The sequence below is a fragment of the Idiotropiscis lumnitzeri genome, chromosome 5 (assembly GCF_059441095.1).
Source record: "Idiotropiscis lumnitzeri isolate Australia: NSW breed Sydney's pygmy pipehorse chromosome 5, RoL_Ilum_1.0, whole genome shotgun sequence".
In the NCBI taxonomy this organism is placed as follows: Eukaryota; Metazoa; Chordata; class Actinopteri; order Syngnathiformes; family Syngnathidae; genus Idiotropiscis; species Idiotropiscis lumnitzeri.
Window position 1 is genome coordinate 3127859 of NC_142395.1, and position 17037 is coordinate 3144895.

The following is a 17037-nucleotide window of genomic DNA, read 5'->3' on the forward strand; positions in this document are numbered from 1 at the left end:
AAATCCTTTCACTTGAGCTGAGTTCCTTCAATTGTCTGTTTTTATTGTTTAATTGAACTAAAACATGTATCAAATAATTAAACAGATTGAAAACATTGCCGTGAGTCTGTTTTTGTTACCTTTCTGTCATTGGTTTCGACATTGACTCCCTCTATCTCCCCCTGTAACATTCAAACACAGTTAAATTCAATATCTTTAGCTCAACAACACAGAAATTGACAGTTGTATGAAAATTATTTTTGTTTGATGCCACAAATATGACAAGTTCTATAAAATAGTAGCAGGTCTTTACTATTGTAGTGGAAATGTCACCTGTTCTCAGCCCTGATTTACGAATTAATACTGATACTCACATCATGAGGAGGAAATGCAGATGTGTAAACACCATTGGCAAGCAGACTGGTAATTCCTGTGAAAACCAGTGTCATAATCAGAAGCCTAACATTCAGAATACTCATGGAAAATATATTTAAAAAAGTGCATCTTTTGGGGTGCCGTCTTGTAATCACAAAATTTCAGCTTTATGGCATAACCGCTGCGAAATACAGGGGATTATTGTACTGTATTTAGTGCCACACTGATTCAGGCTTACAGCAAGCAGCATTAATTTGTTTGACATTTTTTTATTTTTACAATTTATTTTGAACATGCATAAAAATAAAAGATTAACTGGCAATCAGTTCACAGAGTACCCCACCTACTGCCCAAAGACAGCTGGGATAGGCTCCAGCACCTCGTGAGGAGAAGCGGTTCAGATAATGGATGAATGGATAAAAATAAAAGTACAATGTAATACAGTAATTTTAAAAAAATAAAATAAATTAAGACCATGCAAAAATGGAAGGGAAACATTTTAAGACAACAGAATTACAAATAACCAGAGATGGGCATTCCGTCCCAGGGATGGAACAGTCCGTCCGTCCGTCCCAGACAGATGCCCATTTTTTGGCTGGAGGCCAGAGGGTGAGAAGTTGCATCAGCACATCAACAAGCTTTTGAGCCTGAAACAATCATTTGAATCAGTTGTGTTTGGATTAGGGATAGTTCTAAAACTGGCATGATATGACTATCCAGGAAGTGGAGTTCCCTACTCCTGCACTCGAGCAATATATGAAACAAGACACTGTTGCACAACCTCATTGATCATTAAAAGATGCTGTACTAAATCGAATAAAAAAATTGAAAATTTCCCATATGTGTTGTATATGTGTCTTAGAATTATGCTTCACACCAAATCCGCTGCAAGTGTTTCAGGTAGTGCAATTGAATTGAAGTCAGTGGAGTTTCTACGAGCAGGCGCAAGCGTGTTTGCATGCGGGGCTGCGCGAATAATGCGTTTGGAGTAGTGGGACATAGAGCAAAGCACGGAAAATCCGCTAATTCTGCCTTTCAGCGCGGTTAAAACATTTAACTTTCTTTGCGCATTGTGTCGTGGCAGCCAATCAACTCCGGGACGTACTAGGTCACGCAGAGCATCAGAAAGAGAAGAATAATAGGGGAGAAAATTATCATTGCCCTTTGTGGACATCCAGAGCTTTACAACACGGGCAGATACCACTACAGGGACAAAAAAATCGTGACCAGGCTTGGAGACAATTGAAAGAGGACCTTGGCGTACCTGTTGTGTTTTCCTTTTTTTTTTTTTTTTTTTTTTTTTTAACAGCAGTTGCACTTTACCAGGAACGACAATATTGTTTACAGCACCTTTAGCACACGCTCGGTCGCTTGAATGTGATGTCGAAAACTTTATTTGTTTTGCCAGATGACCTTTGCTGTAAGATGTCCTCATCACAAAGCTAATTGGGATGAATGGTATAGAAAATGGATGAACAAATATGGCACGATTAAGGATGCAGGTTATTTTAGACCACTCTTGTTTTTGGACTGTCTGAATTAATTATTTTTGTATTTACGTCTCACGACCAAATAAGAGCAGCAGCAGATGTTTACATTGCATGGAGACAAACTAACATATGACAGCATGGATATCATTGAATAAATGGACTTGGATATTTGTAATCTGGATTTAGAGATGGCAAACTGCCCCTTAGAATTAGGGTGATCTGAAGAATTGTTACCCATTGAGTACATGGCCCTGCTGCACCTTGTCCTTTTGAGCACTTCATAAACCTGAAACACAGGAAGCAATTGAATATATATATATATATATATATATATATATATATATATATATATATATATATATATATATATATATAAGTCGCTGATGGTGTTGTGGTACACTCGCCCGAGATGTGTGCGGGCAGCGTGGGTTCAGTTCCCACTCAGTGATGGTGTCTATGTCTGCCCTGTGACTGGCTAGCGACCAGTTCAAGGTGTAGTGCGCCTTTCGCCCGTAGTCAGCTGGGATAGGCTCCGGAACCCCCCGCGACCCGAGTGAAGAGAAGCAGAAAAGATAATGACATATATATATATATAAATATATATATATATATATATATATATATATATATATATATATATATATATATATATATATATATATATACATGCATTATCTTTTCTGCTTCTCTTCACTCGGGTCGCGGGGGGTGCCGGAGCCTATCCCAGCTATCTTCGGGCAGTAGGTGGGGGACACCCTGAACTGGTTGCCAGCCAATCGCAGGACACACAGAGACAAACAACCATCAACGCTCACACTCATACCTAGGGGCAATTTAGAGTGTTCAATCGATCTGCCATGCATGTTTTTGGAATGTGGGAGGAAACCGGAGTACCCGGAGGCAACCCACGCAGGCATGGGGAAAACATGCAAACCATATACACACACACACACACACCCCCACGCCCACACACACACCTACATACATACATACATATACATATATATATATACACATATATATATATATATATGTATATATATATATATATATATATATATATATATATATATATATATATATATATATACATATATAAATATATATATAAAATAATTAATTCATAATAATCATACTTACAATTGAGCTCCTTGTCTTGCTGTCAAAGAAATTATCTCTGTCAGATAGATCGAATCTAGAGACGAAAGCGCAAAACAAATCTCGTTAGTTTTTTTTTTTTTTTTTTTTTTTTTTACTTTTGACATTAATCACGATATTAGTGACATGCTCAATGCTAGCCAAAACCAAGTCAAAATACAATAATATGGGTGTAATATACTCTAATTTCAGCAACCTTGCTGGGTGCCAGTGTCATTTTCTATAGCTGGTATGGCTACCAGGTGTTTGACAACTCATCAAGGCCATATAATTGTAGGGTTGGAATTGATGTTTTGAGTAATAATTTAATTGTGTTGTTTTTATAGAAATATTCAAATACACAGATAGCACAACACAGACAGAATGCTTAAATCACAGTTTAATACAAATATCACACTGTTCTGATGAGATGCATCGATCACTCAATAAAGCCAAAACATAGTTATGTCAACAAGGTGTGTTAGTAGTTAAACAAAAATGTTTGAGCCAATAAGTTATTATGGAAACATTCAGTGTGTTTAAGTCAAGTAATGATATTACTCACAGGTGTGCCTTCTCTCTGGAAAAAGGGTAAGAGAGTGATTTCACACTTTGCGGCTCATTGGCGTCCACTTTTGGGTGCAAAGGAGATGTGACTTTGTGAATGAAATATCGGATCTTTTCGACAATATTATTTCCTTGTTTAACTTCAAAAATCTGCAAGGGAAACAAGAGGAGTGAAATCATGTTAGTTTGAATATTTATGTTTTTTCAAGGGTTTATATTTCCTTTGATCTTACAATTTACTCAAGCTGAGTTGAAAGTTGATCAGGTACAAAAAGTGGGATCTGTGCAACGTGATAACCAACCAAAAAGAGACGAACAGAACCTGTCTGACATGCATCTTGATAATTCATCAATACAAGATTTTTCTATTTTACCCCTTTGAATTTGTAGCATTACATTTTGTGATTTTTCTGTATGGTGTTTTTGTGGGCAGGCTAAAAATGTTTTATGAGAACATAATTCCCAAGCATAAAACTTGCCATGGACTGGCTAAGACAAAGTTGTGCATATATAGGCAGTATTCACTTGATGATGGAGTTCCATTCCAAATTTGTACATACTGTAAGTTAAAATGCAACTCTGTCTATCACTATCCTGCTCTAATGCAGTAATAAATTAAAATAAAATATAAATAATAATGCAAATAATAATGTAAATAATAATAATAATAATAATAATGATGAAGATTTAAAAATAATCATAATAATTTAAAAAAGCAAAACAAGGCACATTAGAATAAAAATACAACAACTCCAAACCCAAGATTCAAAGTAACAAACACTAAGATTAAAATCACCATGACGCAACTTGGGCATGCAACAACTTACAGGAGCAGAAACAACAAGACACTAATGGCTGGCTGGCGCTGATTTTTTTACACAGGGGACTGGGCTGACGAGAACAGGTGGGAAAAAAAACAACTAACCAGCAAAACAGGACATTGACCACAACAAAAGACATAACATGAAGCAAAATATGTCAAAATTTTTCAAAGCACTTATCCAGTAAAGGGTCACGGGAGCCTATCCCAGCTGACTTCAGGCGAAAGGGAGACTAAATCCTGAACTTGGTCACCAGCCAGTCGCAGGGGGCACACACACACACACACACACACACACACTAAACGCACACCCCCACACACGCGCACCTACGCACATGCACACACACCCACGCACACCATCACTGAGCGGGAACCGATCCTACGCTGTCATCACACAAGTCAGGCTAGTGTTCGACTACACCATCAGCGACTATTGAAACAAAATACAGTCTCGACTATTGTACTCAACTATTGGGACTTGCATTTTCCTATTGTAGCCAAGTTGTAGCGCATTTAAATAGACGTGAAGATCAACAAAGAAAAACATTGGTGAAGCTCAAACAGTGCATAAAAATAATTTGAAAAATGTATATGTATCATATCATATAAATTCTGAGCTACCCAGCTGCTGCCTCCGCAACCTGACTCTTGATAAGCGGCAAATAATGAATGGATGGATATTTTAACGACCGTTTAAAGTGCCTTTCAGTGCATCTTATGGAACTAATGATAAAAGTGACAACTCAAAACACAAAATGCGTTAATAACATCGCCATAGATCATGACACAGACTTCTTCAAGTCAGCACCAAGTCAATGTCTTGTGCGTACTAAAGGATTTTATAAGCTTGACTACAAGTGACATGTATTCAGTTTAATGCAATAAAGATATATACTGATTGGGCTTTAAATCAATGCATGAGAAAAGGTCAGGCCAGGCTGTGTGAAATGCATGGGTGGCAGATGTTTTGTGCAGGATGAGCCGCACGTCGGAGAACTGAGGGTGCAGACGCGAAGAGTCCCGGACTTCGATCAAGGCCACCCGTCTGTTGTTGTGTGAGATGGTCACACGGTCGACCGTGAGAGCAGGATAACAGATCCAGTGGTTCATCGGCAGTGGAGCGCACAAACAACTGCCATGGCGCGCACCGTGGGAAGAGCCGACACGTCACCTTGCGGGCAGAAGACGTCCACTAAGAGAAAGCTAAAGTTAACTGCAGATGACACATAGCCAATAGGGGAAGAGTAGGAAGTCTTGGCTTTGTTTGCTGTAATGTATAAATGATCCTGGGCAACTTAGGGGGGGCGTTGTTTTTTTCCTGTTGGTTGCTGTAACCGGGCCTCTCAGACTTTGTATTAGATCTCCTGTTAAGAATAAATCCACTCCCGTGTGAAGTTGCCGGCATCCTGGTCATCTTTCTCTCAAAACGAGCGCGCATAATTGTTGGAAGAATGGAGGTTGTGTTTGGTTAACCATTAATGGAGTCAGATAATTAATTCGAACTATTTCGGTAAACTTTTGGTACATTTAAAGTTAAAAACTCCAACAAGTACCCACAGCCAATTGCCGTTAAATAAAGATAATGAACTGTACGTGTGCCATCATGTGCCATTTTTTTTTCTTCCCCTGGCGAAAATCAGCTTTGCTCCTGCTACCTTTTACCAAACATACGCTAGCATGCATGCTAGCATGTGAAAATACAATAAGCATAAGCATACCAATTACCCAAGTGTGACTGTGGCCCGGTGTCTGCGGCTTTGTATATTTCTAGGTGCTTCTTCTTACTACTGTGAGGGCAGAAGTTGACACACCAACATTGCAAGCCAACCAAGGAAAAGGCTTCGAACATTATTCAGAGGAGGATCCACCCACAAGATTTGAGTTGCAACCAAAACTTCAGAATATGCTTTTTAGTTTCATTATGTTTTTTTCTAAACAAAGCCAGCAATTTTTTCGAAGTTTGTAAATGGTCTGTTTGCAAATAATTATTTTTCTTTTAATTCTAAATACATTATTTTTGTTTGTGAATCTTTTTTTGTTTGCAAATTGTTATTTAAGTTTGCAAATCCAGTCTTCGTTTAATTTGCTTAAAAACAAACACATTTCACACCATAATTGCTTAGCACATCCACCTCACAGCCTAAAGGCTGCCTCCGGTTGCCTTCCACATCGTGAAAACCTGCATGTCATGTTAATTGTAAGGGTGTCATGATTCTCCAAATCCTCCATTTGATTTAATTTTTTATTTTAGAGTCAGGATTCTTTTTTTTTTATCTTTTATACAGCACTGAGGCCAATGCCATTTTTTGACTGCGTGGTTTTATTTAAATGTTGTACTGTAAATCTTCTTTTTTTTTCAGCATTAATGATAGTTGCAACAAAATTTTGGACGGCATCACATTTACAGAGCTGCCCACCAACGGAAATTTACTGTTTTGACTGTTTGTTCCATGACTTATTTTCATGTATCAGTTGCTTGCAGTTGCTATCGTATCAGCGTTTCGTTCCGGGTCGAGTCATCACTTGCTGGAGAGACGCGCCTTCCAGCCACGCACCTGTTGCTCATTGCAATCTATTTGTCATGACCCGTGTCGGTCATGGCAGGGTTTTGTTGTTGTTTTCGCGTCTCCCATGCCTTTCTTGTTGTTTTGGTTTCTGTCAGCTGAGTCGGGGTGTTTCCCCTCAGCACTCCGTCCCCACCAGCCACGCACCTGTTCCCCGTTAGCCTCGCACACCTGACTCCCATCTGCTCCCATAATTACTGGAGCATTTAACCACCCCGTGCCGACAGCTCAGCGTCGGTGCATTGCCCTTCTTCCCCGACATCGCTGCCCTCGCTTTTGCGATTCTGCACGCCACTACTATCCTTGCTCTCGTTCATGCCCCCAGCTCTTGTCACCTGTCCCTGTCCCGTTTCATATCCCCGCTTAGTTCGTTTCCGTCGTGTTTTGTTCTTTGTCCTTGATCCAGTTTAGTCACGTTTAGTTTGCCTTTGTTATTTTGCACCCTGCCACGTTGGTTGTCCTTGTTTGATTCATTTAATAAATTCCCTTTAAGTTACACCTTCCCCTGCTTCCTCGCATTTTGGGTCCTCCCCCTCCTCGCCGACCGGCGGCGCCTGTCACTATTACCACGAACTATTTAAGGACAACCTACTTGCTCACGTTCATGTTGCCAAGTATCGAATTGCTAGACGTCTCGTTTCTTCCCGTGTATCCATGATTTTTTTCCTGTAAGTAATATCAGTGTTTATAGTTCTTCTCGTTCTTGTGAGTCACGCGAATTGGTACCCCTTGTTCTTGTGAGGCAAGTGATTATCATTCCTTTTTTCTCCTTGCCTTTTGCAAGTGTTTTTTGTTCACCACGTTACTTTCCTGGTGTGTTTTCCACCACGTGTTGTACTTTGCACCTGATTTAATTTTTTTGCAAAATGAAACAAAAAAAACAATTGTGTAACTGATTTTCTGTGTCTGTGTCTTTTCAACTTTCATGCCATGTCTGCTTCTGGGTCCAAATCCTGCTTCTCACGTGATAGTCACTCCCTTAACAATTTATCAAAATTTGCCTATTTTTTAAAATTCTGTCAGGAAATTTACAAAGGCACTGGGCACAGGACAGTATATTTAATATTAAAACTTCAAAAGATAATATATTACAAAAGATATATGTTACATAAAGTTATTTCCTCAGCAATGACCTTTTAACAATGCGCATTACACACACATTCACACGTATATTCTTAAATAAAGACAGGACTCCAACTATACAACAGCGTGCAATAAAGTTGTAAAGTCGTCTGCAGCACTGAACATTATTGGAAATACCGTAATTTCTGGACCATAGGGCACACTTAAAGTCCCAAATCTTCCCCAAAACAAATAAGGCGCCTTGTAATGTGACACACCTATTATATGGACTGAGCATCTCTCTCGACCATCGACCCTTTTTCCCATTGGGAAATTCGGAGTGCATGTCAGCACACCCAGCTGGTCAAAATCTGAGTCATCTATGCTTCAAATTGACTTTGATTAATACATTATGTGACTGTAGTGTTTGGGTGATGGTGTAGGAGAAAGCTGGAGAAAAGGGCAGCTGTCCACAATGTCGTAGTCTGTCTTATCATTCATGTTAGTGCAGGCAAGAAACGTCACAGGTTTAGACAACAGACTGCAAAAATATAAAAGCCCAAAGCACACAACGCACATCTCTCTAAACAGTCATGTGATTGGCTGAGGCAGCGTGGCTCCCAAGAAGCCATTGCTGTAATTGGCTGGAGCTGAGTGGCTCCCAAGAAGCCATTGCTATAATCTTTTTGTATTATTTTTATTTCTTTTGGGGATATAAATGGCATGAGAGATACATGTTTTGTGTTAATCTTATTTCTTTGTTTCATTGTTTGCTTGTATGCTGAGTTTTTTTGGTTTTGATATAAACCGTGACTCTAAGGAGTGTGGTGACCAGTGAAGTCCCTCTACTGTCATTGTCTAGTAGATGTGTTGCCATTACATCTCTCATTGGTAAGAGTCAATGTTATTAGCAGTGATTCTTTATGGTCCATGGCATCTCTCATTGGTCTGATGTGATCCCTCTGGCAGCGATCCCTTACTGGCATAAGCACTGGTGAACTAGCATGTGCGAGCTGAGCTAGCTTGCACCATGTAGTGCGGCGCGCCTAGTATATGTATTAAATACGGAAATAGCACCCTTAACTGGTGTTGCGCCCTTTGATGCAGTGCGTCTTATGGCCGTAAATAATATGGTAATATGGCGATGAAACTTCACTCGCACCGCTGTCAGCCTCGAATACAGTTGCACTGAAGCGTGGGAATTCTGAGCGTGGTTTCTGTGATTCATAAAATGCAACAGTTCTGCTTAGCCAAATTGGTAGCCTCATTTTTGTCTACATTACCTACGCTGCTTACAACAGTCCACAGAGATTCCGGTGGTTGTGCGCTCTCGTCCTAAATGTAAGTGTGGTGAAAGCTTGCGAGAACCAATTAGATAGTTATTATTGTGCATCTCTCCAAAAATTGTACTCTGTGCGGCAAAATAGAGTAAATAACATTGATGAGATTCTCAATATTTAACACACGTTTGACATCGAACCTCTTCGTCGTGGTTGACTTCAGCCGTTTCCATCTTGCGGTCTTAGAGCACCTGCTAAATTGCTAAAACCGCCATTGTCTTATTTTAAGTCGATTTACGTATTGATTCCAATACAATATTTTTGTTCATAGCTGTTGGCTCTCCACCTTTACGGGGTCCGAATCAAACTTCTGTCAAAAGTCAAGTTTATCGAAACACTTATTTTGTGTCTTTCCCAACTCTTCATTTCACTTTATCGATTCGCCCGCTTAACCCCGCCTCGTTCACCTCCTTGACGAAAACACTAGTTGTTGGTCAGGTTGTTCATTTTTCACCACAGAGGAGAAGAGCTACATCATGCAGCAAATTGCTGCTGCTATGCACGGACTTAAATGCAGTACAAATAAAGTCTATGCTGCTACAGCGCAAGCTAGCTTGGCACCTAGCATTCTGCCCATGCATTAAATTGGCGTTAACCGACGTTCAGTTTCTGTACTGCGTGACAACGTATTCTTAAATTACATAGTAGTCTGGTGGTGAAGTCAGAATTATAGTAAAAATATTTTTTGTATAAAAAAACTACTCTTGGCCATGAATATATACTGTATATCAGTCACATCCAGGTGTGGAAGGATGCCTGCGCAGAGCTAGACAATGTGTCGACTGGCTAGGCATGAACGACCAGATCAAAAAGTATATCAGCAAATGTGACATCTGCAGAACAGTGGACAACAAGCAACATGTGGTGTCCTGCTTTTTGGAGCCTGTTTCCCCCTACAGGGCTTGGGCGGATCCCTCTCGTCACCCTCCTGATCCACCGCACCTGCAGGTCGTCACTCCCAATCAACCAGCAGATAAAAGCTCAGTGCAGCCAGGAGTCAGACGCCAGATTATCCTGCGTCAACTGTGGTACTCAGGCTCCCACCTGCGTTTATGCAATCTTGCTCAAGTGAAGTTCTGCCAACTGACTTAATTTCCTGTTTCTCTCGTGTCCCGTCTACGGTGCCTCCTGCCTGTCTGCCCAAGCCCCGCGTTATCACCTGGAACCTCCTGAAGCTGCATCGACCTCTCCACGTCCTCTCACCTGGCCTGCCTTCCACTGGACCCCCCGCCTGTAACAACCTTCTCCACAATAAACCCCTGATTCATGCCACTTCTGACTCCGTTGCTCTTGGGTCCACTTTTCACCTCCACGGCTTCAACACAGCCGTAACACAACAAAAAGAAACCCTGATGCCACAGGAAGTACCAAGCAGGCCATGGGTGAAGGTAGGCACAGACCTCCTTGAGCTTGACAATAAGCACTATCTCATCACTGTGGATTATTTTTCAAATTTTTGGGAAATAGACTATTTGTCAGATACCAAAACCTCTACTGTGATCAAGAAATTGAAATCCCATTTTCCGAGCCAAGGTATACGAGACGTAGTGATGTCAGACAATGGCCCACAATATCCGTCTCCTGAATTAAAAAAATTCAGTGAAATGTGAAGATTTCAACATTTGACTTTGTCACCAGGATACCCACAAAGCAATGGCAAAGCCGAATCGTCTGTTAAGACTGCAAAAAGATTCTTGTTCAAAGCTAAAGCAGCTGGATAGGATCCTTATCTTGCCCTTCTTGGCCACCGCAACACACCATCACAGGGCCTGGATACCAATCCAGCACAGCGATTACTCAGTCGTTGAACAAAAACACTGCTGCCAACAAAGGCAAGCCTACTACAGCCAAAAGTCGTTCAGGTCCATCAGGATTTGAAGAACAAGCAGCGGCAGCAGAGTTCCAACTACAACAAGTCAGTTCGAGACTTAGACACGCTTGCCTGTGGGGACTATGTGAGAAAACAACCATTCCCACCTCACACAAAATGGAGATTGGGCAAGGTGTTGAAACCAGTCGATGGAAGGTCCTACAAGATTCAGTTGCACTCTGGAGGTGTTATTCGGAGGAATCGCAGACACCTCAGGCGTGCGCCTGGATTGAACCTTGCTGACCCCACTGATATGGATATTAGCATCCCCAGTCAGCCGGAGGCTGAGGGACATGAACAGCCCGAGACTGTTCCTCTTCCTGCGCATGAGGACATCAGGCACAGTAACACAACTGTCACTACCAGAGTTGGTCGCACAGTGGTGCAGTCGCGATGGTGTTAAATAAATCCGTGCCACTCATGGACATTTGGGGCGCTACATTTCAATGACACAGGGACAACCAGTTGAGTAATGGAAAAAAAAAAGATTTGTTGACATAGTTTTATATGGTGCAATTTGAAAAAATAAATGTTGATTTGTTGACACAGTTTTGCATGGTGAAATAAGGAAAGGAAAAAATGTTCTTGTTCTTATGTGGTAATTTGCTTGTTTCTAGTTCATAGCTTGAGTAATAGAAAACTGCATGTGAGAGAATGTTTGAGTGTTTAGGTAGAGAACAAGTGCAGATGTTTGCAAAACATTAAGTACTGTTATTATTATAGTAATTGTTTCATATGTATACAAACGTTTGAGTAACTGTTCTAATTTTCAAAATGAGAATGGCTGTTGTTATATAATAATTGTTTGGTTACTTGTTGACACACCACTGAGGTGTTGCAGAGTGACGTCACTAGTGTGAGACCGAGTTACAGTTGTACTGCACACGTTTACGCAGAGATTAAAGTCTGTTACCCGGTTGGGTTACAACCAAAATTGTGTCCTCAATGTGAATAAGAAACAAACTTAAACACGTCCCATTTTCAATTCCTCTTATCCTCTTGAGGGTTGTTGTGCAGGTGCTTATCCCAGCTGGTTTTGGGCAAAAGGCACGCTGCAGCCTGAATTTTTCGTCAGTCAGCTAGCACAGAGACGGATAACCATTCATACAGTCACTAAGAGGGAAATGTACCCACGTTGCCACTACAATAGTGACTGCCATGAATAAAAACAAATCACATGACAAAGTAAGTCTGGCTAGCTAGTGCTGTGTGATGACATATCCCTATGCCACTACTAAAACTAGTTACGTAATAGCATGCCATTCCATACCCCAAATGCCATTTGGCTGTATGTAAACCAAGGACTACCTGTAATCATTGAAATGAATGTCCATTTTTAATTAATCTTCTTTGGGTCTAAGAAATTGACAAAACAAAGGCTACTCCATAGTGTAAGTAAGCATTTTATTAACCACAAAAGGAGAGAGACTTCTTTGTCTGTACCTTGTTTGTTGGCATCTTGAGCTTCATGAACTCAGCCTCCCGACACAGGACATTCCATGGGGCATGGATCTTCAAAAAGCCAACTCCAGGGATCTTACACTGTTTAGATTTTCAAAAAGATAAATGCATAAAACAGTGACTGTTACATGCACCAGCGTCACCAGGCTATAGCCCCGGATGTTTTGTTATTAGATCCGATTGAGGGGAGGGAGGAAAAAAATGAAAATTTTTGCCCTTTCAAATCTCCTCTTATGCTGTAGTCCAAATTAAATAACGTTTGAACCAATGATGAATAATGATCTATTATTATTATTATTACTATTAACAATAATAATAATAATATTATTAATAAGTAAATGCTTAGTAGGGGTGTCTATTTGTCTCGCTTGTATTCTTACGTCTGATAGAACTTGAATGAAACTTAAGATGTTAGGGGAAAAGTAGTTGGGTACAGCAATTGAGTAACTATTTAAAACTCAAATATAGCCCTATTTTGATTATTCAAAGCATCATGTTAAAATTTGCATGCGCATTATAGCCTATAAAAATAATTCTCATTTACTTTTCCCCCAGGTTTGAGCCCTGGATGTTTCTGAATCCTTGAATCACCCCTGGTTTTATGAATGACAATTAATTTCTATTTCTTTTATTTCTATATTTTTGTTTTATATCATTATTACAATCTTTTCTTTTAGTGTGGATTGATTCCAATTATAATTCATTAATGACACATTAGATCAGGCATCACCAAATGGCAGACCGCGGTCCGGATCCGGACCGACAGATGGTTCGGACCAATCTATGATTAATTTTTTTCAGGCCACATTCGCAAACGACGCTGCAATTCTAGTTAATGCGGAAAAGGCGTCACTTATTTGAGCCAATCAAATCTTTGGTTTACGATCCACTGCCAATTGCGGAGCAGACCGGAAGAGAGTGCTGCTGACAGTACGCCTAGCTAAAAAGTTAGCAAGGTCGATGTGTGTTGTTTTAAATGAATGGACGGAGAAATTTGGTTTAGTTCTGGCTGCAGCCGATTCAAAACCATCGTGCATCATATGCTCCGAAACCGTCGCAACATTGCGAAGCGCCACTACGAAACAAAGCACCGCCCTTTTGTGCAAAGTTATCTGATGAAGTTTGAGGTGAGTGTACGCAAAAACATTGAACTTTGAGTGCAGTATAACAGATTTTTACATTTTCGTTTACAGCCCAGCGGCATGCAAACGAATGTTCACTAAAAGTATCATGGATTTTGGGGAAACATAAAAAAACATTCAGTGATGGGGAAGTTCTGAAGGAGTGCTTAAATGCGGTTGCACAAACATTATTTAAAGGAAAACACAAAGCCCAGATGTGTGAAATAATCTACCAAATCCCAATGGCCCTGACTCCGTTCCAACCCAGATTTAAGTCACTGGCAGGGCAGTCACAAACTCATTTTTCTCATTAAGAGAAGTTAAAAAAATATTCAAAAGAAAAGGTGGTGTCAAAGCTCATTTTGAATTTGTTTTTCATGAGGACAGCCATTTTTATAAATTGTGCACTGAACGTGTTGACCTGTTTTACTTGGATAATTAGGCTTTGCGGTTTTTTTAGGATGATAACTCTTTGACTTAAGAAAAAAAAAGAAAAGATGTTAACTCAATGCTTAGCACTTTATATATTTCTGCAGGAGATATTTTACTGTTTTTTCTGGAAGTGGCACCCGAAAGTTCCTGGAGCCACATTTTCTTGAATGTGAAATAAATGCCTTATCTTTGTTTGACTGGCAAAGGTGTTAAATGGGAACATTGCTAAATATTTAGTATATAAGTGCGCTCTGTTGAAAATGACTAAATATTGAAACTATATAAAAATGTGAACATAGGCTAGACATTAAGGGAAGTTGGACTTTGGTTCGGACCTTTTAATTGGAACAAATTTTAGTCATGGACCTCTGTGACTTTTAATTGAATACCTCTGCATGAGATTAAATTTTAAATGGTGTGTCTATTCCCTTTTTTTGGTACATGGGTCCTCCAAATTGCCGGGGGCGGTAGTTTAACTTAGCCTGAGATTAGTGCGCGAAATAAACAGAGCTGCATTCAGTTCTATTAAATGCGCGGTTTAGCATTGGCTAACTGCACCGATTTGATTACTCGGTGAAGTGTGTGCGCGTGTGTGTTTGTGTGTATGCACCTCATACAGACATTAACTGCTGCGTCCACAAGTTAAAATGCTTTGATTTCACACCCCGCACTGTTCTTCCACAAGTAGAAGCAAGCAGCCAGGCACAAAACACACTTTTAGGAGCAATATGTGGAGAAATATGCCTTACATATGAAAATGTGTATGTTGTATGTTGATGAAAGCATTTTGATAGGCATTTTCCTCAAAAAAGCTGTATGTAATTTCCTCCTTTGGAGCAATATTATACATTTATATTTTCCCAATTTAAAATAGTTCCCTGGTAACTTTGTCATGCGCTCAACAATCAAGGATCAACAATTATAGAATATGTCTCAAAGTAATAATTTCAAAAGGAGAACTACAAGTGAGCCCACCCTTATCCTGACCACATACTTGAAATGTTGTCTCATTTTGCTTTGCACTACTTTTGTATGAACAGTAAACTAACAATGAAGCTTCTTAAATCTAGAATCTAGTGCTGGGCTTATTCGTTTGATGACTGTCGGCTGAGAGAGTGGTGGAGGAACAAATACAAAAAAAGCAGCTGCGAATTGTGAAGCACAAATGCGGCATCACAAAGACCGATTGAATTATATTTTCTACATGTTGGTAGTCGACCAATTGCAGTGAAAACCTGTGTGGAGTAGAAAGTATCTGCTTATTGAGGTGCACCTGTATGGTAGCCACCTGACGTTCAACTGGACCGAAGCACCTGCCATTCTTGGGTTAGTCCTACAATGGGTGGTAACAAAGGTGCTACATACTAGTTTTGCTGTTTAATCAAAGCTTTGCTTCGGATCCCTGGCATTAACCCTCAAAGAAAAACATTATTTTGAGCCTTGCAGCTACATACATGCATACATACAGTACAGTATTAGTATTCATGAAGCTCTTCCATCACTAATCATTCAATGGAACATCTGTGAAACTAACATTAGCCAATTAATGTGCAAATTGTGAGTTTCACCTCGTTCAAAAAAGTATTTCTTACCTCATCAGCCTTTTCCAATTCCAACCCAGTCTCTTTGAGGTTTTCTTCAAACTCTTCCCGCCTGAATCGCTTATCATCTTCATGATAATCAGTTTGTTGTGCTTGGGCAGCAATCTCTGGGTCTTCTTTGGGTTGTAAAGGTGCACGGCTGCTTCTAATGCTCAAACTACGTCGAAGCCGGCGAATAAAGCTGTCATCTCCAAACTTGGTTGCTTTTCGACGAATATTGCCTGGTTTCTGGACATGGTAAGCAAGCACATAGTCCACTCGCCGCTGGCCATCAGCAAAGTATGGGCCTAACTTAGGGCACAATGGTGCCCTGTCTTCAGCATGAAGTTTTTTCATTGGCTAGAGGAAAGGAAGATAAAAATACCTATTAAATACTCAGTGAATGATGGGTTTTGTAAGGTGAATTGTTTTTCAAAACTATTTTTCTATGTAGGTACTGTAATCCCAAATACACACACTGTAATACACATACTAAATTAAAATTATGCGTTGGTGCTGTTAAAATGTGCACCACATTGCATATTTTGATCATATTAACGATGCGGTTTTTGTATTCGGTGTATATACAGAATTACAAAAACTCAACAACGTATACATACTTATAAATCCCGAAAAATAATTGGATAAGGTCAGAGGGAGCTCAGGCTATGACGTTAAAAGCAAATATGAGGCCAGTGTTGCGCTACCATCACCTCCACACATCTTCTGAACCAACATCAGCACCTACATTTCTGTCATTATCAATTAAAAACATTCTGTCCCGTGTGATTTCCTTTGTTGGAAGTTGGAAGATGTGGCTTGGGAGAGGGACATATGGGCTCCCCAGATGATGCTGCTGCCTCCCTAACCGACCCCGGATAAGCAGCAGATAATGGATGAATGGATGATCTGATTGCTGAGCCACTATAGCACAGGTGTCAACTCTGGTCCTCGATCGCCACTATCCTGCATGCTGTAGATGTTTCCCTCCTCCAACACATGATTCAATTGATGAAGATCGTTATCAGGCTGCTGCAGAACTTGCTAATGAGAAGATTTGAATTAAGTGTGTTGGAGGAGGGAACCATCAAAAACATGCTGGATAGTGGCCCCAAGAACCGGAGTTTGACACGTGCACCATAGGGTCCAATGTTACCGGATCGATATGTTTTTGTCTATAAAACTATGACTGTGTCACTAATTTAAATTTCATAGGATGACCTGTACCACAGCATGCAA

At 40.2% G+C, this 17037-nt stretch overlaps 1 protein-coding gene across 7 annotated transcripts in view; it reads right to left on the reverse strand.

The window, feature by feature from the left end:
- ano1a (anoctamin 1, calcium activated chloride channel a) overlaps window positions 1-17037 on the reverse strand; it is an 85000-nt gene that overhangs the window by 55185 nt on the left and 12778 nt on the right. For all 7 annotated transcript variants that reach the window (XM_088296588.1, XM_088296586.1, XM_088296590.1 and 4 more), the window contains exons 3-9: window positions 15811-16158; window positions 12648-12746; window positions 3547-3698; window positions 2985-3039; window positions 2079-2130; window positions 354-409; window positions 120-161 (exon numbers count right to left, since the gene is read on the reverse strand). In XM_088296588.1, coding sequence (XP_088152714.1) covers window positions 120-161; window positions 354-409; window positions 2079-2130; window positions 2985-3039; window positions 3547-3698; window positions 12648-12746; window positions 15811-16158 — 804 coding nt within the window. The remainder of the gene's footprint in view (window positions 1-119; window positions 162-353; window positions 410-2078; window positions 2131-2984; window positions 3040-3546; window positions 3699-12647; window positions 12747-15810; window positions 16159-17037) is intronic.